The sequence below is a fragment of the Corvus moneduloides genome, chromosome 31, assembly GCF_009650955.1.
Source record: "Corvus moneduloides isolate bCorMon1 chromosome 31, bCorMon1.pri, whole genome shotgun sequence".
In the NCBI taxonomy this organism is placed as follows: Eukaryota; Metazoa; Chordata; class Aves; order Passeriformes; family Corvidae; genus Corvus; species Corvus moneduloides.
The window spans coordinates 604,453-632,073 of record NC_045506.1 but is presented as its reverse complement, the minus strand read 5'-3'; the positions used below and the strand labels follow the sequence as shown (position 1 = coordinate 632,073).

At 53.6% G+C, this 27,621-nt stretch overlaps 4 protein-coding genes and 1 long non-coding RNA gene across 7 annotated transcripts in view; 1 reads left to right on the top strand and 4 right to left on the bottom strand.

Moving 5' to 3' along the window:
- Positions 1–27,621, bottom strand: part of LOC116436886 (zinc finger protein 660-like) — a 163,335-nt gene that overhangs the window by 15,695 nt on the left and 120,019 nt on the right. The window lies entirely within an intron of this gene.
- Positions 1–27,621, bottom strand: part of LOC116436931 (zinc finger protein 79-like) — a 509,410-nt gene that overhangs the window by 370,972 nt on the left and 110,817 nt on the right. The gene's annotated exons all lie outside the window — the stretch shown is intronic.
- LOC116436957 overlaps positions 1–27,621 on the top strand; it is a 133,737-nt gene that overhangs the window by 39,344 nt on the left and 66,772 nt on the right. The window contains exons 3-4 of the long non-coding RNA XR_004237126.1: positions 16,408–16,416; positions 17,678–17,682. This is a non-coding gene — a long non-coding RNA (uncharacterized LOC116436957). The remainder of the gene's footprint in view (positions 1–16,407; positions 16,417–17,677; positions 17,683–27,621) is intronic.
- Positions 10,508–27,621, bottom strand: part of LOC116436899 (zinc finger protein 850-like) — a 31,918-nt gene continuing 14,804 nt past the window's right edge. The window contains exons 2-4 of one of the 3 annotated variants that reach the window (XR_004237092.1): positions 25,124–27,235; positions 23,703–23,775; positions 22,662–23,375 (exon numbers count right to left, since the gene is read on the bottom strand). Coding sequence is in view for 1 of the 3 variants with exons in the window: in XM_032094342.1 (XP_031950233.1) it covers positions 11,812–12,320; positions 25,822–27,208 (1,896 nt within the window). In the remaining 2 variants the exon portion in view is untranslated. Of the gene's footprint in view, positions 12,321–22,661; positions 23,376–23,702; positions 23,776–23,990; positions 24,116–25,123; positions 27,236–27,621 lie in introns of those variants that run through there. The other 2 variants (XR_004237093.1, XM_032094342.1) reach the window with 2 other exon arrangements.
- LOC116436935 lies at positions 14,030–20,987 on the bottom strand. The gene is made up of 2 exons (XM_032094392.1): positions 20,584–20,987; positions 14,030–14,835 (listed from the first exon to the last, which is right to left on the bottom strand). The coding sequence occupies exons 1-2, from the start codon at positions 20,908–20,910 to the stop codon at positions 14,470–14,472; spliced, it is 693 nt and encodes a 230-aa protein (XP_031950283.1). The 5' UTR covers positions 20,911–20,987; the 3' UTR covers positions 14,030–14,469.

Genomic DNA, 27,621 nt, shown 5'->3' with positions numbered 1-27,621 from the left:
CCCTGGGATCCCAGTGTGCTGGTGCATTCCCCTCTCCTCCTTTCCAGGCTGCAGCGTGATCTGAGAAATGCTTGTTAGGCCTTGGCTTTGAAAACAGCACCTGGGCTCAGCTCTTTCCGAGCTTGTCAGAAATACTGTCTGCTCCCAGGAACTGCTAACGAGATCCTGCTTTCCTTATGACCAGCCCTGGAAAGATTCCTCTTGCCTGAATGGCATAGCATTCCTGTTCTCCCACTTTCAGAGAAAGTGCCGACCCAAACTGTGGCCGGGATGAAACATTGTTATGGCTGAAGCCCACTCTCTTGTTGTCGGGGTCTCCTCCCCCTGCCATGGAGCCCTGGGAGAGGAGTCCTGAGGGGACAGAGATGGGGTTTCCCTCGCCCCTGGTCAGCCTCGTTCCCCATTGGTTGGTTTGTGTTTCCCCACGCGGGCAAGGACCCTCTGGTCCCGTGACTGCAAGAGTTCCTTGGCAGAGCTCCGGCCATGCGGCTGGAGAAATAAACATCTCTGAAACGTCTACCAAGAATCTGTCCATATATATTTCTTTTCCACGGGACTCCTGGTTTGATACACGTGTGTTGCAGAATCCCCACTGTAATAAATGGTGAAGAGTTGCTGGCAGAACGATCTCCGATCCCTAAGCGACTGATTTGTGTGAGTAAACCCTAGAAACTTTGGATTCCTCTTCTTGGTTTTGTTTTGCTGTTCCATATCTAAACTATGGAGGAACCGTGGGAAGACTCTTGGCTCTCAGAGCCGCATATGGACATTTATCTTAAACTTGAAAAGATTCTTGAACAACAATTTGTAAATTTTAGCTTGATTCAAGCTCAAAAAGAACTGAAACACTTCCTGGCATGGTTGTTTAAGAACTTTTTCTATGTTTCTTGGGATTTAATTCTTACCAAAGACTTTTGGAACACCATTTGGACACAGTTAATTTTTGAGTCAAAATATATGCCGATGGAAGAATATTTTCGTGAATATTATTTAGTTACCGAGGCTGTTGAGCAATGTCAGCTGTGTCCTGGCAAAGGGAAGCCTGGCTCAAGGACCGTGCGGCCCAGGCCACGTGGACCGAGCCCTCTGTGAGCAGCAGCGAGGCAATTCCCACAACGCGGGCAGAGCCACGCGAGCCGCAGTGTCGGCAGCAGAGCGAGGCGCGGCGGGACCCAGCGGTGCCCGCCCGGCCCCGCGCAGCGCGTGGTGGAGCGAGCCCCGTGAATGCCCGGCCGAGAGGGGCGGCGCACGGGCGGCGGTGGCGGTGGAACGGAGCCGTGCCCAGCCGAGACGCGCGCTGGAGCAGGGCACGGGGGGGTCGTCGCTCGGGGGCCCGGCCGAGACGTGGGTACAGCGCCTGGCAGTGGCAGCGAAGCTGCGACCAGAGGAGGCGGCGCACGGAGAACCGATCGGTGCAGCCCGGCCTGCGCAGCCCCGAACACGACCCCGGGAAGAACGCGCAGGCACGAGCAGCTCCGGCGGCCCCGGCAGCCCCAGCAGCTCCAGCAATTCCAACACGGGAGCAACCGAAAGAGAAAGCAAGAACGCAGCGAGACAGAAAAAAGCAGCCACTTGGAATAAGGAAAAGATTATAGTAGCCAAAGTTTTAGGAATAGTAAAGTGGTATAATGTTAAACAAAATTATGGTTTTATAACAAGATGTGACAACCAGCAAGACATATTTGTGCATAGAACTGCTATTAAAAAGAATAACCCTGAAAAATGCATCCCAAGCTTGGGAGATGGAGAGGTGGTGGAATTCAAAATTGTACTAGGTAGAAAAGGGTTACAAGCATCGCAGGTCACTGGGCCTGATGGTGTTCCTGTAAAAGGCAGTATATATGCAAAAAATCGTAGTCATGTTAGACAGTATCTCCACTGTAGGCCCCCCCTACAGTCTCCCTTTCCTAATCCCACCTTTCCCTTTTACCCTATTACCCCCAGTGTATTCCCAATCTGTTTTTTCATCCATGGTTTCCCTCACAAAACCATGCCTTTGCCAATTGTTTCCCCAAAAATCCCTTTCCAATGCCGAGTGGGGGATGAAAAGGGGGAGGGAAGAAATTAAACCCTCTCCTGCCTCAGTTTTGTTGGGGAAGATGAAAGTTTGGTAAGAAAGTTTCACAGATACGTAGGCTTGGCAGAAAAGATCTCTGAATGTAGAAACTGAGGATGAGGTAGAAATGAAAGGAAGTTTTGATATAGAATAAAAGATGTTTTGCTGAAACAGTGATCACTGAGTAACTGAGAAGGCAAAGGTTGGAGATGAGTTGGAAGGAGATTTTTAGGAGTAGGACAAAGGTATGTGACTACAATGTGACTGACACGTTTTTCACCAAGTAAATAAGTCTCAAGAAGAGCATAAGTAAATAGAAAACATGTCTTTACCAAAAAGAAAGCTATGGCAGGCAAACAAGAAATGTTGATGTAGCAAGAAGAAAGGTCTGAGAATTTCCCACTGTAAGCTTAAATTGTAACTTACTGTCATAGGTTAGCAAGCATAGTCCCGGAAGGGACGTCCTTGCTAAGGGGTGCTTACAGTTTCCTCTGGGAACTGATAGAACCTATCAGCTGGCCAGTTTGAATATGGACAATTCTCTAAGCCACTTAAAGTTGTGACCACCTCTGTTATCCACATTTAAGAATAGGCAAACTCCCCCTCCAAGCTCTCTCTCGTTTCTGGTGCTGGGACAGGTCGCTGCGGGCCCAGTGTGGGGGCCAGCGGGCCCGGCCAGGCCCTGCTCGGGCCAGGCCAGGCCGGGCCACGGCCATCCTGAAGCCATGGACCTGTTCCAGCCGTGGAACCCCCCCACTGCCTTGCCGTGGGCAGCCGGAGCAGCTCGGCTCTCCCCCCTCTCCACTGTGATAAGAAAGATTCAACATTCCAGCTGCAAAGCTGCAAGGCTGAGGTGAGATTAACCCTTTTTATTGCTGTGAAGAGCTGAAAACCTGAGGGAAGAGAGAGAGGAGATGCTTAAAGCTGAAATTCTGTTGTGAAGCTATGATATATCAGAGTATCCCGTTGTAATTTCATGAAGATATGGGGGGTGGAGTGTTCAGCTCGTAAGCAAAAGCACCTGCGCTGAGATAGGAGATGCTGATGCAGCTGTAATTTCATGAGAAGTTTGGACAGGGAGAGATGGACCTGATGAGGGCTTTTGCTCCAAATGGGAAAGGAGAAAACCTCAGTTCCTGGAGATGCTCCCAGAGATAGTCCTAATGATGAAGATGAGGAAGACCCTTTGCTCCCAGGGAAGGAGAAGGGCCTCTGTTTTTGTTTCTGAACAGCTCAACCTTAAAATTGTACCCCAAAAAACTTCAAGAGTGGACCCTCTAACGCGGGAAAAACAATTGCTATCTGTGTGTGACCTTGAACAAGCTGCAAGTCAGGGGAAGGGACTCACACGCAGGCAGAGAGACTCCTCTTCCTAAATGGACTGAACAATATTTGGAAGTGGGCGGCTGTCTCGTTGTGATAATGTTTTCATAGCATGAGCAAGAAGAGACTCCTCTTTCTAAATGGACTGAACAAGGTTATTATGGCAGTGGTAAACAGACTGAACATCTTTAGGGTTGTCTTTTCACATTGTCAGTGGGAGAAGGGAGGAAGGTGGGGGGAGGAGGAAAGTTCTGAAGGTGGTATAATTTTTTTTTTTTTTTCCCTTCTTTTAAGTCTGTTAATAAACTTCTTTATATTCTTTCAAGTTTGGTGCCTGCTTTGCATTTCTCCTAATTCTTATCTCACAGAAGATAAACAGTAATGAGTATTTTGGACCAAACCACTACACTAAATTGGTGTTTCTGCCCCGTTACAAACCCAACCCGCGACACTTACTTACTCTTGTGATTGGATAATAATGACTATAATATGGTGATGGTAGTAGCTATGATAGGCTATAGGCAAATGTGAAGGTCTTGTGTATGGTGCTTATTGGTTGTTATGTGTTAAGATACTCTGCAAAGAAAAGTATATAATGCTTTGTAACTTGAACAGAAGGTGGCTTCAGGTATGCCTACAGCTGTAGATGGCAGCTGTAGGGCTGGCTCTGGATACCCACTCCCTGAAATGCTGTAACTTTGCCTATGCAATAAACAGCTTTCAAGAGAGCTGCCTGAAGTCCAGACATCCTTCGTTGACACTTCTCCTATAAGTTTCCCCACAAAGCATGCCCAGAGAGTTCTGTCTCCCATCTGTCAGCCTTAAGATGTTCCACAGAATCTGTTTGGACATTCAAAGACTCAGGAGGGTGGCTTGTATTGTTTTTGTTGTTTCGTATTGTCCTTGTTATGTTTATCCAGTTGTTTTCAGTATTTTTACATCTCTTTTGTTAAAAATAAATGGGTGAAATGTCAGGGTCTCCTCCCCCTGCCATGTAGCCCTGGGAGAGGGGCCCTGGGCGGGAGGCACGGGGTTTCCCTGCCCCTGCTCAGCCTCGTTCCCCATTGGTTGGTTTGTGTTTCCCTGCACGGGCAGAAGGACCCTCGGATCCCGTGACTGTAGCAGTTCCTCCGCAACCTCCGGCCATGCGGCTGGAAAAATAAACATCTCTGAAACATCTACCAAGAATCTGTCTATATATATTTCTTTTCCACGGGACTCCTTGTTTGGTACATCGTGTTACAGAATCCCCACTGTAACATCTTGTGACCCTCTCAACAGTGGCCCAAAAGGAGACCCTTTGAGCTCTCCTGGGCCACCGTGGGCTGTGACCAGCAATCTGGTCCCTCCCCTCTAAGGGGGCCTCTCAGAGCCAGCAAACGCTCAGGTTTGCTATGCCTGGAGCTCGCCGAACCACGACGTGTCCTGGGCCGATCCCCTCACTCCTCGAGGCCTGATCCTGTGCCCAGTGGGAGAGGAAAAAGGTTCCAAAGTGAGGATTTCACTGACCTTTGAGGGGAATTTTTCACAGGAACCTTGCTTGCTCTGACTGTTTCTGTCTGTGTGCGTGCCCCTGCGCATATGCTATAGCAAATCTGGGAGAAATACTGCTTTCTTAGGTGTTTAAGTACCTTGGATACCTAAGTTAGGCCTGTAGGTAAGGTTCAGTTATCATAAACTCACTTAAACGCTGCTAAGTGTTGTTCTTTGGCTAAGATGTGAAACATAAGGTCTAAGCTAAGTGTTTTTAAGTGTTGTTCCTCTGTTAAGTTGCTAGGTATAACTTGGACGTTACAGCTGTTAGTAAGGTTAAATGCTGCTAAGGGTTATTCCTCTGTTGAATTGTTAAGGTGAAGTTACAAGTTACGTGTAAGTTCAGTGTTGTTCCTTTGTCAAATTGTAAGGCCTAGGGTGTAAGTTGAGTTATGAGTTAAAATACTGTTAAGTGTTTATAAGCATTTAGGCTGTGTTCCTTTTTATCCTTGCCCGCACTGTCTTTTGTCCCATGCACCTGAACACCCACCCCCACACCCCCACACCCCCCTAGAGAGTTCTCAGCTCATTTCTGTTTTGATTGCCTGGATTTTGTTTGGTTTTGTTGTTGGTTTGTTCTCCCTTGTTGTGCCCTAGCTGTCCTGTAGGTAGTAGAGTGAATCTTGCCAACAAACTTCTTGTGCCTTGTTGCTTAATGTTAAATCTGACTTTTGCTCATACCCTTGATTGATAGATAGGTATTATAATAGTGGCTTTCTACAAATAGATGCTGTATGTAAAAGTAGCCTTGTTGCAAATAGATGCTATAGGTATAATGTTGAAGTAGCTTTGTTATAAAGGTGTAGTTTTGTAACAATAACTAATGCCTTTATTTCTGTCATTAACTAAACTTAGCCATAGTAGTGGAATAGCTGATATAGTTATGCTTGTGAACTGTCTGCTTGGTTGGATAACATCCAGTGAACGTGTGTTGAAGATCCCTGCTACTGACATGCCAACTATCAGCAACTACCATCTGCAGAAACCATGGAACAGACCACTCTGCAGGTGATAATAAAAACTGACTAAAGCCACAGCCAACAAATGTGCATGCTCTAAAAAGGCAGATCCACGGAGGAGCCATGCTGAACAGTTCCTGGAACATGTAAACTCGTTTCAGGAAATGTTTGAATATGTATAATTGATTATGAATATTCATTAGGCTGATGCAATAGGACAGGTATGTAAAGGGTGTCTCCGCAATAACAGGTGTGCTCTTGGCTGAGTGCCAAAACACCCAGTGCTGTGAATTTATTGTCTTTGTCCCTTATTGTCCTTTATTAAATTTTAAATCCTAACAGAAGAGTGAACCTCGTTTTTCACACGTGCCACTGGTTTTTCAAGCGATCTCAAACACTCTCATTCGTGACAGCACCACAGTGTCCCGCCCTCACCGAGGGCCCTGACCCGCGCCCGTGTCACAAAGGGCCACAGCCGGCACCCCAGCCACAGAGGGACAGACTGGAACCGGCACGGAGCCGCCCCGGACTTGTGGCCTTGTAGCCCCTGCCGTGCCCCGAGCCCTGGGAGGCTTCGGCCACGCTCGCACCCGACAGCCGCAGCCCGGCCCTGCGGAGCGCTGGGGCTGCAGCCCGGGCTGCTCGGGGCAGGAGGAATTGGCCGCACGGACGTGCCAGGGCCCTGTGGGCAGTGGCTCCATGTCCTGCGGGAGGCCGGGGCCGAGGGTGTCCCTCAGGGCTCTGCCGGGGCACCGGGGCTCGTCACTGCCTCGGTCAGTGGCACCCGGGGGCACCGAGCGCAGCTTCGGCGCCTTTGCAGGGCACGGGGAGCTGAGCAGGGCGGGGGCAGTACGGAAACACCGAGTGCCTTCCCGGGACAGAGCCGGGAAAGCCGGGCTGGAAAGCCGGGAGAGGCTGCTCGGAGCTGGCCCGGGGACTTGGGCACCTGGGAGACAGAGCCGGGCTCTGAGCTGACACCCCAAGCCAAAAACCTGAGAAGTTACAGCAGGTTTTCCTAGACACTCTTCATTATTCTGTATTTTCTCAACGTGACGTTTTATGAGGGAACATTTTCAGTGGTTTTTTCCAGTTTTTTTCCCACCCTTTAAAAAGAAATCAATCACTTTTTGTTACGTGTTAGGAAGGTCAGGGAGGGAAATATTGTGGGCAATGAGGGTTTTATTCAATATATTTTCAAAAGTGAGATGTGCCAACTGCAGACTTTGACTCCTAGAGCAGTGTCTGGTTCCAGACTGCTCTGCTTTTCACCATGAGATCTCAGTTCCTTCAAATCCAGCAGTCAGAGCCCTTGAAACACGGAAAAGCTGGGAATCAGGTGAAAGCATTTGGAGGGTTTGCTCTGTCCGTACACTCCACATCTCCCCTGGTGTTCGTTCAGCCTCTCCACTCCTGTCCGACGTGCACATTGCTGTGTCCAGAGTTCAGTACATGCTTTTATCGATATATATATATATGTGATTATTGTATCCACAATTGCCTTGGAGTGAGTTCCTGTGATGGTACTTTCCGTGATCCTCTGCTCTGTGCCCAGAGCATGGTTATTGTGTCTTTGAGCGCCGGGAGCCCGGGACGGGCCGTGTGTGGGGCCGGGGCGGGGAGAGGCTCCTCGTTCGCTGCGCGGGCGTTTTGAAGCCTCGCTGCGGAGGATTTCCGGCGCTCTCTGTCCACCGAGGCTTTTTGCTTGGCTGAAAAGCTTTTTTGGCCCAGGCACAGAGAGGATTTTTTTCCTTGCCGCGGTTCGGAGACGCTGCAGCGGCGAGCCTCGGGGTGCCCGCAGGGAGCTGAGCAGCTGCTCTGTCGGAGCCCGGGGGCTCCGCGCCGGCGGGAGCGGAGCGGCGCCGCTGCAGCCCAAAGCCCCAGCGAGCCGGGCCGAGCCGGGAGAGAAAACAGCCCGGGGCTTCAGCGCCGCTGCTTCGCCTGCCGGGCCCGTGCCCGTGGAGCCGCCCTGGGCAGGAGCTCAGCGCCGGCCGAGCCCCGGGCTTTCACCGCCTTCGGGACAGCCCCGGGCTGGTTTTTCCCCCGAGGGAGAAGCCGGCGCCGTCCTGTACCGCGTGTGGAGAGCGGGGATTTCTCCGGCGTTTTGGGTCTTTTGTCCCAGGGGGTGTGTGGGGGTAAGGGCTGACAATTTAATATCTAGCAGTTATTTACTGGTTTTTCTTGCCTTGAGGGCATTCTGTTTGTTAACAAATCGCTGGAGTTTTCTTCGCTTTCATCTATTAATACCCATTTCCTATTGGTGGAAAGAGATTATGGGAACCCTGTAGAGGAGGCGACACTCACTCCAAAGTGTCCTCTTTTAAATCGTCTCTCAAACGGAGACACCCTACAAGTGCTTGGAACGTGGAATGAGCTTCAGCCAGAGCTGCCACCTGATCCAGCAGCAGGAGATCCAAACTAAGGAACATCCCTCCTAATGCTTGGAATGTGGGAAGAGCTTCCTATGGAAGTCTGACCTGGTCACCCATCGCAGGATCCACACCGGGGAACAGCACTACAGGTTCTTGGAATGTGGGCAGAGCTTCAGCAAGAACTCCCACCTCCTCAAGGACCACAAGATCCGCACTGGAAAATGGCCCTTCGAGCGCTTGGAATGTGGGAAGAGCTTCAGCCAGAGCTCCCAGCTCATCACCTGCCAGTACATCCACACTGGGGAGAGGCCCTATGAGTGCCCCGTGTGGGAGGAGCTTCTCACAGAGCTCTCACTTGACCCGCCACCAACTCATCCACCTCTAAGGAAAGGATTTGTCATTCCCAAGCCACGGAGGAGGAGGAAAAGCCCCGGAGATCCCACACTAGGATGTGTCTCTCAGGGAAAGAATCTCTGTGCTGGGAAGGTGGCCGGAGCCGGAGCCCGGAGGTGGTGGAGAAGCCTCAGGCTGGGGAGAAGCCCCACAGGTGCTTGGAGTGCGGGAAAGGCTTCAGGTGGAGCTCCAACCTTATCAATCATCGTAACATCCACACTGGAGAAAAGTTCTATGAGTGTGAGGGGTGTGGGATGAGCTTCAGCTGGAGCTCTGGTCTGATCCAGCACCAGGTGATCCACACTGGGGAACAGCCCTACACCTGCTTGGAATGTGGGAAGAGCTTCAGGTCAAGCTCTGATGTGAGAAAACACCAGCACACCCACACTGGGGAGAGGCCCTGTGAGTGCCCCGAGTGTGGGAAGAGCTTTGTGTGCTGCTCCAACTCCATCCCCCGTGGGAGGATCTCCAGTTGGAAGATCCCCAGTGACCCCCGTTGGGCAGAGCCCTGCTGATCCATGATCCTGGTGATCCATGTTGGGAAGACACCTGGCTGAGGGGCTCCACACCTTCCTGGCTCCCCGCAGGCACATGAATGAACCCGGGGCAGGGACATCCATCAGGACACAGACCAATGCTCTAAGTCCACTGCGGAAAGCAGATTTGTTGACTTTCTACCCCAAAAAAATCTCCCCTGTTGCGTTCAATCTTTTTTTCAGGTGACATCAAGCAACTCTGGATGGTGCTGGAGGTTTGTTCCAACCTCACAGATTCCATTATTCTGATTTCCTCTGGCCCAAGGGTGTCTTCTGCAGCCAAATGGTGATGGAGTGGGGCAAAGACCAAGATTCTGGAGACAGTGGGGTGAAACCCTCCAGAAGAAAGTTCTTCACTCCAATCCAAGCACGAGGATCCTCAGCTGGAACAGACACGGAAATCCTTCTCTTTTGGCCTTGGTTTTCTTTTCCTTTCTTTTCATCTTCTAAAAACACCTGAAACTGGGGTAAAAATGAAGACAATGAACTAAGACATGGGTGGGGACATGGGGGCACACGGGCATGGATGGAGATGTGGAGGGACAGACAATGGCATGGATGGAAACGTGGTGGGAACACAGCCATGGGTGAGGAGACGGTGGGACAGGGCCAGGGCCATGTGGGGACATGGCCATGGGCGGTGCCATGGGGGGAACTTGCAGGGGATGTGGGGGATGCTGGGTTTGAGGGAGTTGAGGGTTCCTGGGAGGGATTTGGGGCTTGCTGAGGGCTTTGGGGACCCCAGGCCGAGCAGCTCCGGCTGCGCTGGGAGACCCTGGCAGAGGTTCTGGGGCAGCTGCTCAAGGACCCCCTGAGCTGGACCCCCAGCCAGCATTGGGCTCCCGGAAGGGAATGAAGGTCCTTGTCCCAAGGAAGGAAATCCCAGCACCCCCAGAGTGTCAGGGGCAGCTGAGGCCACAAGAGGGAGGGGAGGGCCAGACACAGCTGTCCCCTGCCAAAACTGCACCCCAAAACCACCAAAACTCAGGGATTCCTCCCAGAACGAAGCTGCCAGGAGCTGCCTGAATTGAGGGAAAGGGGGAATGGGACCCTCAAATTGAGTTGGGAGGGGTCCCGCTCCTCCTCCTTCCTCATCCCACCTGCTTCTTCTCTCTGTTCCTTCTCCTGCTCCTTCCTCTTAGGGGGGTCCCGGCGCCTTTTGGTGTTTGCTGAGTGCGGTCTTGGGGTTCAGGTGCTTCCCAAAACCCCCTAGGGCAGGGTGACATGAGAGGGGAACACACGGGGGTCCCCATTCCTGATCCATCCCCAGATTCTGCCCCCCCCAGTCTCAGCCCCCCAAGTCCCTCCCCACCGCCCCCTAACAAACGGGACCGGGGTGAACTGGGAAGCTTTATTGGGAACACTGGGAGCAGCCGGGCAGGGGCAGAGTGATAGCGGGGCTGGGGGGACACACGACCCCCCCAAAATCAGCGCGGGGACGGAGCGCGGGGTCCCGGCCGGGCCTGAGGCCACGGGGAGGGGCTGCGGCTGCCGGCGGCTCAGGAGCTCTGTGGGCAGAGAAAAGGGGGTGACACCCCCACATAGGGTGAGGTTTCCTCCGGCCAGCGGCGGTCGGATTCAAAAAGGGCTCTGGGGAGCACGGGGAACCGGAGCGGGTAAATGGAGCTGTGGCACGTCTCCGAGGGCAGGGCTGCGGGTGTTCTCCTGCCCGTGGGGGTTTGAGTTTGTTTTTGTGTTGAGATTTGGTTGGTTGGGTTTTTCAGCAATGGTCCTCACACGATCAAAAGCTCCAGCCACTAAAAGTGTACCCAGGCAAACAGAACCCTCGCAGAAGGACGCGTCTGTCCAGCCCCCTTCCTGTGAGGAGTGTTTGAGCCTGGCAGTAGCACCAGGGGACGCTGTCAAAGACACCTGCCTGAGGTGTGAGCAGTGAACGATCTCCTTTCCCTGGTGGCCGAGCTTAAGGAGGAAGTGCAAAGACTAAGGAGCATTAGAGAAAGGGAAATAGACTGGTGGAGTTTCACCCTTCCACCCCTGAGAGAAGCCCCCCAGCAGTCAGAGCACTCCCATGCTTCTCACCATCAGGCTGAGGGAGGAGACCTGGGGGATGAAGGGGAGTGGAAATGGGTTCCTACTCAGGGACATAATAAAAATTCCTCCCAACCCCCATCACCTCCCCAGGTGCCACAGTCTTCCTCACTTTGCACTTTTCACCTTTCTTTCCTAGGCAGGCGCAGTCTCTCGTTGGCTGCTTCTGCAGTTTCTCTACTGGTCTCAGCAAGCTTTGTTCATCATTTCTGAGACTTTTGTTCCCCATTTCTTGCCAACTTACATTCTGTGCCTTAAGCTTGTGGCCAATATTTGCTAACTTTTACCCTGTACCTTATACTTGCACAGGTACAATGATGTGAACCCTTTCAACTGGCACGGGCACAACAGAGCCAGCCTGGGCACAGGGAGGGAATTTATTCCCAACCAAATCCCAGCAGCACAAGGAGAAGGCAAAGAAATCTCTCCAACACCTTCCCCCAACCCAGTGCGGATCACCCGGAACGGGGGTCACCAGGGCTCTGCCCCACGGGGGTCACTGGGGATCATCCAACACCGATCCTCCCACGGGGGATGGAGCTGGAGCAGCGCACGAAGCTCTTCCCGCACTCGGGGCACTCGCAGGGCTTCCCTTAGCGGTGCCTCCGTTGGTGTTCGGCCAAGTGAGAGCTGCTGAAGAAGCTCTTCCCACACTCAGAACACTCATAGGGCCTCTCCCCAGTGTGGGTGCGCTGGTGGATGATGAGGTGGGCGTTGCGTTTGAAGCCCTTCCCACACTCAGGGCAGCGGAAAGGCCTCTCATCCGTGTGAGTGCTCTGGTGTCTGATGAGATAGGAGCTCCTTGGAAACCTCTTCCCACACTCAGAACACTCGTAGGGCCTCTCCCCAGTGTGAGTGCGCCGGTGTGCCCACAGGCTGGAGCTCTGGCTGAAGCTCTTCCCACATTCCCTACACCCATAGGGCCGTTCCCTGGTGTGAACCACCTGGTGCTGGATCAGCTGGGAGCTGTTGGTGAAGCCCTTCCCACACTCCCCACACTTGTAGGGCTTCTCCCCAGTGTGGATCCTCTGGTGTTCCCTCAGGTTGGAGTTCCACCTGAAGCCCTTCCCACATTCCAAGCACTTGTGGGGCTTCTCCCCACCCTGAGCCTTCTCCCCCAGCTCCGAGCTCCCCTTGGATCTCCGGCCGCCTTCCCAGCACAGGGGGGCTCTTTCCTCCTTGGATCTGTCTGGGCTGCGTTTGCAGCCCCTCCTCATGTGGCATCTCCAGGGCTTTTCCTCCTCCTCCTCCATCCAGCCACGCCTTGGGAATGACAAATCCTGGTTTGGGGGGAGAAACAAAGGGTGAGCACCTTGGGCTGGAGGTTCTTCCTGCCCAGGTCCATCTCCGGACATCTTGTGTCTGTTAAAACCTCAAATACACAGAGATTCAGCCCAAAAGTCCCTCAGACATCAAGACACAGACCCAAAACTCCCAAAACATCAAGATTCAGATAAAGCACCCTCCAAAATATAAACTCATTCAGCCTCCACAAAAAAACCAAACCACCAACATGGAGACCAAAAACCGCAGAAATACCAAGATTCACCAACGGGAAAATTGTGGATCCCCCTCCCTGATCACCTGCTGCATGGGGGGGGCAACGCTCCTGGGGCTGGAGGGAGGCTGCAGATACAGCGAGTGCTGGAACCTTGCGGTGCCTCCTCTTCCTGCTCCTCCTCCTCCTCCTCCTGTGTCCCTACTCTTCCTCACACTCCTCTTCCTCACACTACTCCTTCTCCTGCAGAATCCCACCTGCTGCTCCCACGTCCATCCTTTCACCATTCTGCTCTCCAGCCCTGCTCCTCCAGCCTTTCTCCTCCTCCCCCCAGGCCCAGCACCCACCCCTGGCTCGCTCTGCCCCCCAGAGCTCTCGCATCCCACAGCACCAGCAGGGATGCAGCTGCGGCAGCTCGGGCTGCGGCAGCGCTGGGCTCTCGGCCGCTCCTGCCCGCACTCGGCCCCCGCCGCAGCCACTTCTGCCAGCACAGCACGGGCCGGCCCGGCCTTGGCGCTCCCCCCCTCCCACCTCCCCAAATTCCCCTCGCGGGGGGCGCCAAGGCCGGGCCACACGGGGGCTCCAGCTGGGGAGCGCCGGGCGCTGCGGCTCTGCCTGGCAACTGCTGACTCACCAGCGCCGCGCCTTCTGATTGGCTGAGCGCTGCCTGAGGGCCGCGCCTGCACCAAGGGGGGACACCCTGCTCCAGGGGGGATGGCCCGAAAACCGGGCACCCCCAGCCAAGGAACAACAGCAACGCCTCCCTACAAACACATGCTCTCAATCTGCTCGGACACAGCCACACCGACTTGGACACAAGCAAGTGACACCAGAAACCATCAGCTCCACAAAATGGTACTGACTGACACACACTGCTGCTCAGCCAAGCTCCTGCTCAATTCCTCAACTTCCAGAACAACAACAAAGCCGGAACACAACCATGGACATCGTTTCCTATACAAAAGGGGACCATGTTGAGGCAGTTTGCACATTCTCCTAGAGATAATTAAGGACACGGACACCCAGCGGGGGTAAAAAGGGAAGTCGAGAAGGGGTCTCAGCAGCAGGGGACGGATGGTGTTGGTGTGCTGGGAAAGGATTGGTTGAAGGCAGGGTGCAGGAATATGGTTAAGGCAAACAGCAGCAGGAGGAATCTATGTGGTAAGAAAGGAAAAGGAAGATGGAAAAGAGGAGGAAGAGAAAAATAGTGAGAATTGGAATGTTTTACAGCACCATTCCAATCTTATCCTCAAAAAGGGTCAAAAACCTCTTATCCTCAGGGCCAGCTACAGCTCTTTGTATCCCCAGTTCCCAGGACAGGAAAACAAGGAAGTCAGGATTTCAGGGTGTTTCTCTGTGGGGGGGAGCAGCAGGACAGGGCAGCACGGGCTGGGGGCCTGTGGGGAGCTGCGGGGCCGGGCCGGGGCTGTGGGGCAGCCGGGGCTCAGCGCCGGGCACTGCCTGACCCCAACACCCCCCGGGCAGGGCCGGCAGTGGCCCCCGGCCCCCAGGAGGCTGCGGGATGTGGAAGGATCAGGATTTTCTTTCATCGATCTTGTTTGGGTCACTGGAGAAACGAATGATTGTGCAGAAAGCTCAGCAGCTGTCAGAGGATGAGCACCCACAGGCACTGAGGGGGCTGCAGGAGAGGCACAAGAAGCCCCTGCAGCACTTGGCCAGAAAGGCTCAGCAGGGGAATGCAAGAAGGGATGAGCAAAAGGCCAAGGTGAAGGCAAAGGCCATGGCAGAGTTTCTACAGCCCCCCAGGGATGAACCGCAGGGCCCAAGGGGGCCCCAGCACCCAGGGGACGGCGGCGGCCACAAGCACCTGGCACAGGCATTGCCCTCCTCGGCACGGCAGAGCCCACCCAAACAGCCCCTGCCAAGGAATCAGGGCTCCAGCTGCAGGCCACAAGGACACTGCAAGCACAGACAGCAGCACCCTCAGCACCAGCAAGTCCACCCCTGATGGACATGGATTGTCAGGGCTCTCAGAGCTCCCAGCACACCAGGGACCCACCGCACCAGAGCCCTTGAGAACATTCAGGGCGCCTCTGGATCGAGATGAGGCCGCTCCTGATGGACACAGGGGCCTCTCGATCCACTCCGAATCTGAGACCTAAGGGGGGAAATTGTCAAGAAGTTCTTTCATTATTCAGGCAATAAGTGGGAAAGATGAGCAGGGGTGTTTTATTCAACCACTATTAGTAGATGTGGGGGATGGGTTTGAAACCCATCAATTTCTGTTTGTTCCTAATTGTGATTGTAATTTACTGGGAAGGGATTTGGTGGCTGAAGTGGGAATGCAAATTCCTATTGTAAAAGGAGATACAGAGGCTAATGCTGCTGTACTTTTGTGTCAAATGCCTGGGAAGGCCTCTGCTGAAGGGAACCCAGAAGTGTGGGCAGCCCCAGGGAAATAGGGAAAATCAGATATGGAGCTTCTCCAAATTACTCTGAAGCATCCAGGACAAGTGGTGTCTAAAAGCAATACCCTGTTCCAAGGGAGGCAAGGAAGGGGTTACAGCCTCTTACTGAGGCCCTGTGAATCAGGGGGATGGGAAGCAGGAGAATTAGTTTGTTAGGAACAATGCATCCAGCTTGGTCAGCATACCAGGGCAGGAAGAAAAGATAAGAGACCACTGATAAGGGCAGAGGGAGTCTCAGACAGACATCCTGCGCTCAACCCAAAACTAGCTCAAACCAGTCTCGAAGCTTAAACCCAGGCCAGGGGTACACAAGAGCATGCGTAGGAAAGAAAGGTGAAAAGTTCAGGATGAGGAAGACTCCTGACTTCATCAAAAAGACCCTCGGAAGACCCCTACCAAAGCCACCAAACCACACTGTGCAAGCGCAACGCGGATGTAAATGACTTCTGGGTTCATTATAATACGAAGCAAGGCTGGGCGGGGCTAGGTGATGAATATGTATAGGCATGTTGCGAAACTTAATGAATATGGAACTTGTAACCCGATAAATACCGAGCTGAATGCAGCTGTCGGCACGCATGGCTTTGGAGGAGCGATCCCCCGTGCGTCCCAGCTGGAAATAAACATACCTACTTTACTACTTCTTTAGTAGTGGAGTTCTGTCTGCTCTTCACCTGCTAAAGGCAGCACTTCTGGAGCCAGGCATCTCTCCCTACAACACTCCTCTCCTGCCAGCCAAGAAACCCCATCATGGACACCAGAAGGAAAGCACAAGTTTCAAGGCTTCAAAAGCAGATTAACTGAGCCTCCGGCCCTGACTCTCCCAGACAGGGAAAACCAATTTGAATTGCATGTGGATGTTAAACAGGGCCATGCCAAAGGAATTCCTGGGCTCAAATGTTTAACCCAGTGGCCAGAGAGTGGCCTCATTGTCTGCAGAATTGTGCAGCCCCGGCTTTAATGGGAACTGAGGCCTGAAAACTGACAGCAGCACAATCTCTCATTGTTCAAGCCTGGCATCAAGTTAAAGCTTTGTTAACCAAAGGAGCCTCTAAATGGATGAGCAGCGCTCGGTTCTTACAGAATGAAACTTGTTGGATGGAACAGGAGGATTCAGAGTTGAGCACAGGGCAAGGGTTGAACCCAGCCTCCTGTTTGAACGGCCCTGGACACGGGGCTGGCAAGAAACCCATGGCTGCAGTCAAGTGACAGAGCTCCAGACCTGGGCTAGGAGAGATTTACCAGACATTCCCTGGCCTGAGGGAGAAAAGGTGTTTAGGGATGGCTCTGCAAGGGCAGCAGAAGGGAAAAGAGTGACAAGACACGCTGCTCTGAAGGAAAGGGAATGAGACAAAGCGCAGCTCAGCGCCCGCATGCTCAGCTCAAAGGGCCGAGCTGGGGGTGCTTGGAAGAGCCTGGCACTGAAATGCCCTGAGCAGGAAGGCTTCAATATCTTCTGCCAACAGCATGGCAGCTCACAGCGGGGCAGAAGCATTTCCGACTGCTTCAGCAATCCCTGCATCAGTTCTTAAGGCATGTTTGGAACAAAGAATTCCAAGATATGAGATTGTGGAAGCAATGGACTCAGACAGGGGAACTCATTCTACAGGAAAGATCCTTCAGGGCGTTCTGGCTGCTTTAGGAACACAGTGGGACCTTCAAACACCCCGGCACCCCCAGAGTTCGGGTCGGGTGGAAAGAATGAATGGGGAAATAAAGAAACACCTTCTGAAGCTGCAGAGAGAAACCAAGATGCCACGGGTACGGCTGCTGCCATTGGCTTTGGCAAGAAGAAGAGCCAGACCCAGGGCAGATATTCAATTATCTCCCCTGGAATTGATGTTTCCAATTCCTCACCCGGCTCATTCTCGACCTAGTTGGGGGGGTGGAGACCAGGGATGTCTGCTTCAAGCAGTCTGTGGCCAGAATCCTGTCTCTTGTGAAATCTCTTCCACAGGAAGCTCGGCTGGCACACACCCTGCATTGGCACTTTGCTGCCCACAACATCCAACCAGGACATCGGGTCCTGCCTGAGGAGCGCAAAGAAGCACCACTGGTGGCCGAGGGCGTGGCCCATTCCAAGTGTCCCCGAGCACAGAAACAGCCGCCAGCACAGCTGAACACGGGGGGACCCCTCACCCTCGCCTCAAGCTCTCTGAAGCCCCGCGGATTTGCACTCCCCGGCTGCAGGAGGACCATGCGAGGCCGCCACTGACCCTGCACAGAAGGGGCCGCGGCAGCAGCCAGGGCTCCACAGCGGGGGAAGCCCCGGGGGCTGCCCACAGATCCTCTGCTGGAATAGTCTGGCTGGGCACCTCCTCTGGCATCTCCAGGCACTGGGGGCCAATCCTCGCTGGCACCGGGCGACCTTCAGAGCTTTCTGTGCCTGCACTCGCCACAGCTGCTGCGCGAGACAGCGGGAGAATTCCACTCTGGCTCTCAGTTACACTCACACTCTGGGCTGGGCGGGATTCGATTGATGGAAAATATACCAAGTTCAGAATTGTTTTAAAATTTTATCTCTCTACTCAGGCTTGGTTGGTCTCTGCCTTGGCGAAAGGAATTTTAAAGTGTTTGTTAAGGGATGTTACACCACTCAACAGAGATGAGCTTAACATCTCAACAGACTGGGAAGAGCCCAAAAGATACCCAAAAGATAACAACCATCAACAAAGCATCAACGCCCATCAGCAAACATCAAGGAACAGCTACCCCAGACACTGCCCCCGGCACAGCTGGAGACCCCTGCTCTGGAAAAGGCTGAGAAGGAAATCAAGGAGTGTGCACCTAATTAACATCAGAGGCCAAGCAATCCGGGGCCAATAGGAAACCAAATACTAAGAACTACCCAACTTGGAACCAATGAACATTAAACCTACGGACTTCTATGGGTTTAGACTGCATAAAATTGAGGAAAACTCGAGTAAAACTCGTGTGCCATGGAATGATTTTCTCTGCACACCCGGGCTATGTGTGCATGAAATGATTTCTAATGCACATCCCGGCCAGAATAAAGTAATGCCTTGATCCTCCAGCACTAAAAAAGTTTTTGGAGAGTTTTTGTTCTTCCCAGAGTTTCAGGGAATAGACTACACAATTAAAACGTTTTTTTCCCCATAATCCTACTCTGACATTGTCAGCTGGGTTTGGGCCAGGCGTGTGAGAGTCAATTTTTAGTCCGAGGGGAAGAAGTAGCAAAAATCTTTACTGCTTTGGGGTTTTTTTCTGTATGTGTGTGCATGGCTATTAGTGACGGCAGAATTTTGGAATGGGTTTGTTGATGCTCACCTTTAAGTTGCATTTTGCGAAACTGGAAAAGTTTTAAAGGTGACCCTTTAACTCATAAACAGTAATAAAACAAAATACCATTTAAAAAAAAAAGGAAAAAAAAAAAGGAAGTGGAGGGGGGAGGGGAAAGGGGCACAAGCAGCTCATCGGATGGCTGCCCTGGAAGAGAACCTTCCTTCCAGGCAGCCAGCAGAGGACCTTTAGAAATGCAAATTAACTCTGCTGGGATGTTCAGGTTTGGCCAACTTTAGAAATATATCCTCTGAGAGAAGGCACAACCACCTCTCCCCCACCAGGTTCGGGAAAAATAAATTTTCCTCGAAGGAAAGTGAAGGAAAATATTGGGGAAAGGATAATAATGCAAAATAATTAAATCTTTCGCTGTGGGGGAAAAACCTGGGAAAGTGTTCGAGTCCTCCCTTTGGTCTCCTCAGAGCTGGGGCTTGGCCCAGGGCCAGGCCCTCTGTGCCCGCTGGAAAGTCCTCCCGATGTGCTCTGATGTGAAAACAATCAATCAGTCCAGTAGAAAAGGGAGAATCCGAAATTCCAGGGAAGGAAAAATTCAACTCTCAGTCTCTCTCTGGAGAAAAAGCAGCTGAACCCCTGGCCAAAAAAACTGTCCTGGGAGCAGCCAGCCGGGTGCTTCCTCACTCCCCTGCCACAGCTGGGAAACCAATTGCTATCTGTGTGTGACCTTGAACAAGCTGCAAACTGCTTTGAAAAAGTTTTGCTCAGTTTTTTCCTTCCCCCTCTCAGGCTCAGTTTAGAGGCATAGAAAGGCACAGAAATTAATTTCTGGACATAGGCAGCGATATGGGATACACATCATAAAGTCACCCCAAGACATGGGGGAAGTGTGCACAATGTCCCAGGCTCTCCTTGCCTGCCACAGGAATTGGGCTGATTCCCTCTGCCCCTCACCCCAAGCTCTGCCTCCCTGCACTGACGGAATTTGCATCGCTAAAGGCAGAGCCCACATTCAGCATCTCTGACTCTGCAACAGAAATCCCTGAAGCTGCAAAGGAAAACAGCAAACGGAGAATGTTGGGAGAACTTCACTCACAAAAGCAGGGGGGAATCATCCCTCTCCCCACTCCAACATCTGCTGGCACTCTCTGTGTTATACAGGGTGGGGTTGACCACTGGGCTGCTTTTGCTGACACAAGGTCAGCGAAATCACTTGGGAATCCAAGGATGTGATGATTTAATCAGAGAAAAGCAGTCAGTGGATGCATCCCTGGCATATTTGGGAGCGCCCAAAAATGGGGAAAAGATGAACGGCCACCAGAACAAATCCTACACCATGGAGCAGCCCCTGGGAACCCAAACAAATTCATACCAGGTGCCAGAGAACCCACTGATCATTTCAGTGCATCATTAGATTACAAGCTGTCCTCCAAATCATAACCAAGCACACAGCTCCAGCTCCTGACCTTCTCACCCACCAATCCACTCCCATGAGCAACGCCACATTTCACCCTGGGATGGCATCAGATTCTCTTTCAGCAGAAGGACCAGCAGGTTGTGGAAAATTAAATGACTCAAAGTGCTCTTGGCAAAGAGATGGCCAAGGAAAAGTGGTGAAACAGAGAACAAAGGAAATAAAACTTCACAGAGCCATGACTATCGGATGTTATACAAAGTGGGGTGCACATTAAGGGGCACATGCAGCAGGCGGATCGGGAAGTCTGTACCTTCGAAGGACCTCAGCCACTGCGGAAAGGGACACGGAGATGCGGCCGGGCAAATCGGCATAAAAAGGAGGCTGCGTCCTCCAACACTTGGACAGACCCCACGGGAAATGCCCCGTGGCCTCTCCCTTTGTCCACGAATAAAGTTACTTTTACACGACTCCTCCGCCTCCTCTGGGGACACAAACCTCTGGCCACGGGAACTTTCCCGCACACTCCCGGCCACGGGGCAGCCACCTCTGTCCTACCCACAGCAGCCGGGACGAGCCAGCGCTGCTCCGGCACCGGCTCCTGCCGAGGCAGCAGCGGGAAGGAGACCGCGGGCAGCCGCTCCCGCAGCGCCCTCACGCCAGGGCGAACACGGCGCCCACACGGCACAACGAACCCGCCACAGCCCCCTGCCGCCCCCTCCGCCCGCAGCCAGCCCCGAGCCCCGCCAGAACCGAGCGCGGCTCCCACCTGCGCTGGGGCCGCCTCCGAGCTCCGCCGCCGCCTCACCGGGCTCCGGCCGCCGCCGCCGCTCCCGGGCCCGCACAGACGCTCCGCCAATGGCGCCTCTGCTGCGCCACGGCCGCCCTGCCGGCGGCTCCGGGCCCGGGCTGCTCCCCGCTCCGACCAATCAGCGCGCCAGAACCACGACTGACGGCAGCGCCGCCCAATCGGAGCGAGGGGCGGGCTCTGCACACGGCCCAGCCCCGCCCCGCGCTCCCAGCGCCCCCCGGGCTGCGTGAGGGGAAAGCCGCAGCTGAGGAGCAGCCCTGGAACGGGCCCGGCCCGAGCCGCCATTCAGCTGAGAAGAGAAACAAAGCTCTCCGCTGCTCCCGGCCCGACCTGCCCAGCCCTGAGTGCTGGGTTGGTCTGGCTCCTTGGGAAGCCCTGCAGCCTCGCTTCTCTTACCCCCTAATTCGGAGCATCAGTGCATCGCTTTGATTTCTCCCAAACAGGGAAAACTGCCCCAGATCCCTTTGGCTGAGTGGAGAAGGGGAGAAATTTATTGCAGAAAACTCCCAAAAACTCAGAGCACAATAATGAGAAGCACCTTTAAAAACTTCTTCCTCCCACCCCTCCCTCCTTCCAGCTCCACCTCCCACCCCGGCAGTGCAGGACACAGGGAATTGGGGCCATGCTCAGTTCATCCCCGGTGCCTTCTCCCGCTGCTCAGGGACAGGAGTCGTTCCCCTGCTGCACTCTGGGCTCCCTCCCACCAGGCAGTTCTCCAGGAACCTCTCCAGCCTGAGTCCGTCCCACGGGCAGCAGTCCCCTCACACTGCTGCAGCCCCGGGGGTCACTCTGCCCCGGGGTCAGTCCTGCAAGGACAGGCTGCTCCAGCAGGGCCCCTCTGTCCACGGGTCTCGCACGGGGTCACAGCCTCTCCTCAGGCATCCCCTGCTCCGGTGGGGGCTCCTCCAGGGGCTGCGGGGGGATCTCTGCATCCCCGGGGATCTCCAAAACTCTTCCCACATTCCAAGCACTTGTGGAGCTTCTCCCACCCTGAGGCTTCTCCAGCAGCTCCGAGCTCTGGCTGCATCTCCAGCCTCCTTCCCAGCTCACAGAGGGGTCTTTCCTCCTCACAGCTCCCTGGGCTGGGTTTGCAGCCCCTCCTCGTGTAGGATCTCAAGGGATTTTCCTCCTCATTGGATTCTGATGATAACTTAGGTCAAAGTAACAAAGTGCTTATATAGCTTTGGTTTTGTGCCGGTTTGGCCAAATTTAGAAATATATCCTCTGAGAGAAGGCAGGTTACAACCACCCCTTCCCCACCAGGTTTGGGAAAAAATAAATTTTCCTCGACAGAAAGTGAAAGAGATAAAAACTATTTATTTAACAAACACACAGGAAAAGAATAATAATGCAAAATAACATAACCTCTCACTCTGCTGAGAGAAAAACCTGGGATAAGTTCAGAGTCCTCCCATAGATCTCTCTCTCTCCCTCCTTGGAGCTGCGATGGGGTGGTGGGCCCCCCTCTAGAGCCAAGGCCCAGTGGAAAGTCCTCCCGATGTATTCTGATGTTGAAATAGTCCAGAAGAGAAAAAAAAAAAGGAAAAAAACCAAAGTCCCAGGAAAACAAAAGTTCAACTCTCCATCTCTCTCTGGAGAAAGGAAAAGGACCTGAAAAAAAACTGTCTGAAAACAACCAGGGTGCCTTCCCCACCCTTGCTCTGCTGCTGCAGCTGAAAAAAAAAGTCTCTATCACTGTGTGACCTTGAACTTGAAAGCTGCAAATTGCTTTGAAGAAGTTTTGTTCAGGTTTTCCTCCCCCCTCTCAGGCTCAGTTTAAAGGCACAGAAGGGCACAAAATTAATTTCTGGGCATGGGGCAGTGATAGGGGATACACATCATAAAGTCACCCCAAGACAGGTTATAAGTTATCTATGTAACCTATTATCAGTATAACCTAAATCATGACTTTTTATCAATATAACCTGAAGAATATCAATATAACCTGAAGCGTAGCCTTCTATACTTATATAGCCTGAATCATAGCTTTTACTTATGTAGCCTGAATCATAACTTCTATACCAATAACCTGATGCTTATATAACCTGAATCATAACTTTTGCTACCCATATAATCTGATATGAATAACTCTTTATACAATGTAATGCCTAGTATATAGTTAATTAGTTGCTGATATGCAGAATAGAGAAAAAGAGAAAAGGAAAAAACCAAAAAACACTTACCAAGTGTATAGTCTTAGATAAGTGTAGTACTAATGAGAAATTGGCAAGCACAAAGCCAATTAGACACAAAACAAAGAATTTAGGCCGGTTAAGACCAGATGGACCGAAGAGCACTGTAACTGTGCATGCCTCGAAGACAAAGTTGAAAAGTTCAAGTGCAAAGAGGACTTTAGAAGCCTTCCTCAAAGACCCCCAAAGACCCCCAAATTGGGGAAGTGTATGCGCAGTGCAAAAAATTATCTAATAACCATGAGATCCTGCTATGTAAATTAGTTCTGGCACATATGTGATGATGCTGTAATGACAGAGCAACATTAAAGCAAAATTTACTGTATAAATATACCACAGCACTTGACAAAGGTGGGTGAGTCAGGAGGAAAAACCCCCCTCACCTCCAGCGCTGCAATAAACAAATACCTGCTCTATAGACATCGGTCTATGGGGATTTATTTCCAGCCTATCTTTCGGGCATCCATTCCTACGCTGAGGAGGTGCTCAAAGCGGCCTCTTCCACGAGGTTCTGCCACAGGGATTTGTTCCCCCTGGTCTCCATCTGCAGCTCAGTGCCTGGGGCAGGAAAGACAAGGAGAGGAAGGGACAGGGAGAAGGGAAAAGGAAAAAGTAGAAGAAGAGGAAGGAACAAGAAAAAGGAACAAGGGAGGAAGAAGAGGAGGAAGGAAAGTGGAAGGAAGAAGGACAGAACAAGGAGAGGAAGGAGAGTGGAGAAGAAGAGGGTGGGATTTGCCTCCATGCCACAGGGAAGGGGAAGGAGATCCCCCCAGTCCGTCCCCGGCAGGACGGCGTCGGCAGCGGGGTTGTCCTGCAGCCGGGGGCGATGCTGGGCTGAGAGATGGAGCAGGAGAGAAGGGAAAGGGGCAGTGACTTCCTCCTCACCTGCCTGGGGGTCCCGGGGCATCTTCCTCGCAGCCTCCTCTTCCATCCGGACAAAGTTTGGGATTGGGAAATCCTGTTTTGGGGGACAAACAAGGGTGAGTGCATTGGGTTTGATGGTCCCACTGCCCAAGCCCAGCTCTAGAAGTCACCAGCCCTTTCAACATCGGGAGGGGCCCTGACCCTGCTCATCTCCAGCCTCCCCCACCCCTCCTGGCTGCCGGGGGTCCTCCAGCTGCACGTCGCCACCCCCCTCCTCCCCCACCGGTACTGGGTGATCACCACGATGACCTTCCAAGATCCGCCCAAGGCTCATTTGCGGCTCAGCTTTAGACTCCTACAAGATCCAAACACCTCCTCCCCCGCAAAAAAATTCCTCCCGCTCCTCCTCTTCCTTTTCCTTCTAGTCCTGCTCCTCCTTTTCCTCCTCTTGCTCCTCCTATTCCCGCTCCTGCTCTTCCTCCTCCTCCTTTTCCTGCACCTCCTGCTCCTCTCTCCCTTCTGCTCCTCCCCCGCTCCCAACCCGGACCCCTATTTCCCACCCCCGCCTGCCCCACGGCCGCCGCAGCACCAGCTGTTGGCAGGGGGGAACTCCCCATGAGCCCCCCAGGGATGGGCAGGGGGCTTGGGGACATCCCCAGTGCGGATCCATCCCCCCACCCAGAGCCCCAGGAAATCGCTCCAGGGCTCAAATCCTGGGGAAGAGGGCTGGATCCCCATGGAACGGCACTTCTTCCGTCCCAACCTCACCTTTCCCTCCCCACTCCCATCGTTCCCCCCAACTCACAGACCTCTTCCAACTCATTTTGGGGGTCCCATCCCCCTCCCGCTCTCTTCGGGGATCCCAGACCCCACTTTTTCCCCACTCTTCTACCCCTTCATCATCGTTCCCCCAATTGCCAACCCCCCTCCCCGATGCTGGGGTTTGGAGGTTCCACGCTGCTCCTGCTCAGTCTGGGGGTCCCATCCCCCTTTCCCTTAATTCAGGCAGCTCCTGGCAGCTTCGTTCTGGGAGGAATCCCTGAGTTTCAGGATTTTTGGGGTGCAGTTTTGGAGGTGGACAGCTGTGTCTGGCCCTCCCCTCCCTCTTGTGGCCTCTCAGCTGCCCCCGACACCCTGGGGGTGCTGGGATTTCCTTCCTTGGGACAAGGACGTTCATTCCCTTCCAGGAGCCCAATGCTGGCTGGGGGTCCAGTTCAGGGGGTCCTTGAGCAGCTGCCCCAGAACCTCCGCCAGGGTCTCCCAGCGCAGCCGGAGCCGCTCAGCCTGGGGACCCCAAAGCCCTCAGCAAGCCCCAAATCCCTCCCAGGAACCCTCAACTCCCTCAAACCCAGCATCCCCCACATCCCTTGCAAGTTCCCCCCATGGCACCACCCATGGCCATGTCCCCACATGTCCCTGGCCCTGTCCCACCGTCTCCTCACCCATGGCTGTGTCCCCACCACGCTTCCATCCATGCCATTGTCTGTCCCTCCATGTCTCCACCCATGTCTCAGTTCAATGTCTTCATTTTTTCCCCAGTTTCAAGTTTATTGAAGGATGAAGAAAAATGAAAAGAAAACCAAGGCCAAAATAAAGGATTTCTGTGTCTGTGCCGGCTGAGGATCCTCGTGCTTGGATTGGAGCGAAGAACCTTTTTCTTGGGGGTTCCACCCCACTGTCTTCAGAATCTTGGTCTTTGCCCCACTCCATCACCATTTGGCTGTGGAAGATGCCCTTGGGCCAGAGAAAATCGGAATCATGGAATCATTGAGGTTGGAAAAGACCTCCAAGACCATCCAGTATTCCTAGATGCCACCAGAAGATAGGATTGAATGGAAAAGATTTTTTGGGGTCAATAATCAACAAATCCGCTCTCCCCAATGAATTCCCGATGTTGGTCTGCGTCCCAATGGATGTCCCTGCCCCAGGTTCATTCATGTGCCTGCAGGGAGCCAGAAGATCTGGAGCCCCTCAGCCAGGTGTCTTCCCAACACGGATCACCAGGATCATGGATCAGCAGGGCTCTGCCCAACGGGGGTCACTGGGGATCATCCAACGCCAATCCTCCCACGGGGGATGGAGCTGGAGCAGCGCACGAAGCTCTTCCCGCACTCGGGGCACTCGCAGGGCTTCCCTTAGCGGTGCCTCTGTTGGTGTTGGGTCAAGTTAAAGCTCTGTGAGAAGCTCTTCCCACACTGGGGACACTCGTAGGGCCTCTCCCCGGTGTGGATGCACCGGTGCCTGATGAGGGTGGAGTTTTGCTTGAAGCCCTTCCCACAGTCGGGGCATCGGAAGGGCCTCTCATCCGTGTGAATGCGTTCATGTCTGAGGAGGGCTGTGGTGCTCTGAAACGTCTTTCCACACTCAGGACACTTGTAGGGCCTCTCCCCAGAGTGGATGCGCTGATGTACCCTGAGGTGGGAATTACGGCTGAAGCTCTTCCCACATTCTGAGCAGGGGTAGGGCCCTTCCCCCATGTGGATCATGCGGTGATTGATGAGGTCGGAGCTGTGGCTGAAGCTCTTCCCACATTCCCCACACTCGTAGGGCCGTTCCCCGGTGTGGATCACCTGGTGGTGGATCAGGTGGGGCCTCTCCCCGGTGTGGATGCGCCTGTGCCTGACGAGGTTGGAGCTGTCGTTGAAGCCCTTCCTGCAGTCGGGGCAGCGGAAGGGCCTCTCCCCTGTGTGTATTGGCTGATGTTTGTTGAGATCCGAGCTCCTCACAAACCTCTTCCCACACTCAGGACACTCGTAGGGCCTCTCCCCGGTGTGGATACGCCGGTGTAGGACAAGGGCGAAGTTTTGCTTGAAGCCCTTCCCGCAGTCAGGGCAGTAGAAGGGCTTCTCCTCTGTGTGAATTCGCTGATGTACAAGGAGATCGCAGCTCCTCCGAAATCTCTTCTCACATTTGGGACACTTGTAGGGCCTCTCCCCAGTGTGGATGCGCTGGTGTTCCCTCAGGTTGAAGTTCCGGCTGAAGCTCTTCCCACATTCCCCACACTCGTAGGGGCGTTCCCCAGTGTGAATAAACTGGTGGCGGATAAGGAGGGTGCTCGTTCTGAAGCCCTTCCCACACTCCCCACACGCATAGGGCCGTTTCCCCGTATGGACCTTGAAGTGATTGATGAGGCTGGACCTCCAGCTGAAGCGCTTCCTACATTCCCCACACTCATGTGGCCGTTCCCCAGTGTGGATGTTCTGGTGCTCCCTCAGGTGGGACCTCCACCTGAAGCTCTTCCCACATTCCCCACACTCGTAGGGCTTTGCCCCACTGTGGATCTTGTGGTGACTGAGGAAGCTGGAGCTTTGGCTGAAGCTCTTCCCACACTTCCCACACTCATAGGGCTGTTCCCCAGTGTGGATCCTCTGGTGCTGGATCAGGTTGGATCTCTGGCTGAAGCTCTTCCCCCTGGATCTCCGGCCGCCTTCCTGGCACAGGGGGGCTCTTTCCTCCTTGGATCTCTCTGGGCTGCTTTTGCAGCCCCTCCTCATGCGGCATCTCCGGGGCTTTTCCTCCTCCTCCATCCAGCAACACCTTGGGAATGACAAATCCTGGTTTGGGGGAAAAACGAGGGGTGAGTGTCTTGGGTTGGGGGTTCCTCCTGCCCAAGTCCATATCAGGAAGTCACTGGATGTTTTGTGTCCATAAAAATCCCCAAAGCACCAAGATCAGGCCCCAAAAAACCCTCATATGAGATCTGCCTCTCTTGTCTCTCCACTCCTGGGTTTTGGGGGTTTCCCTTCCCTGGGCTGATGGGGGTCCTGTGGCCCCTCTGGAGTCCCCCCATTCTGGGGTCTTGCTTACAGATAATCCAGGGGATTTTGAGGGTCCCAGTGATCCCTTCTCCCCTGACTCTCCTAGGTTCCATGGATCCCAGGGGTCCCCCCACTCCAGGCTCTTCCCCTCCCCCCCTTTAGGCTGCCAGGGGGCCCCCAGC

Excerpts from the sequence above, each read along its gene's own strand:
- LOC116436935 (XM_032094392.1), bottom strand. The coding sequence starts at position 20,910 with ATGGCGGCTCGGGCCGGGCCCGTTCCAGGGCTGCTCCTCAGCTGCGGC. Across the intron at positions 14,836-20,583 it reads CGGAGGCGGCCCCAGCGCAG|GTCTCAGATTCGGAGTGGAT; the intron begins GTGGGAGCCGCG and ends TTCCCCCCTTAG.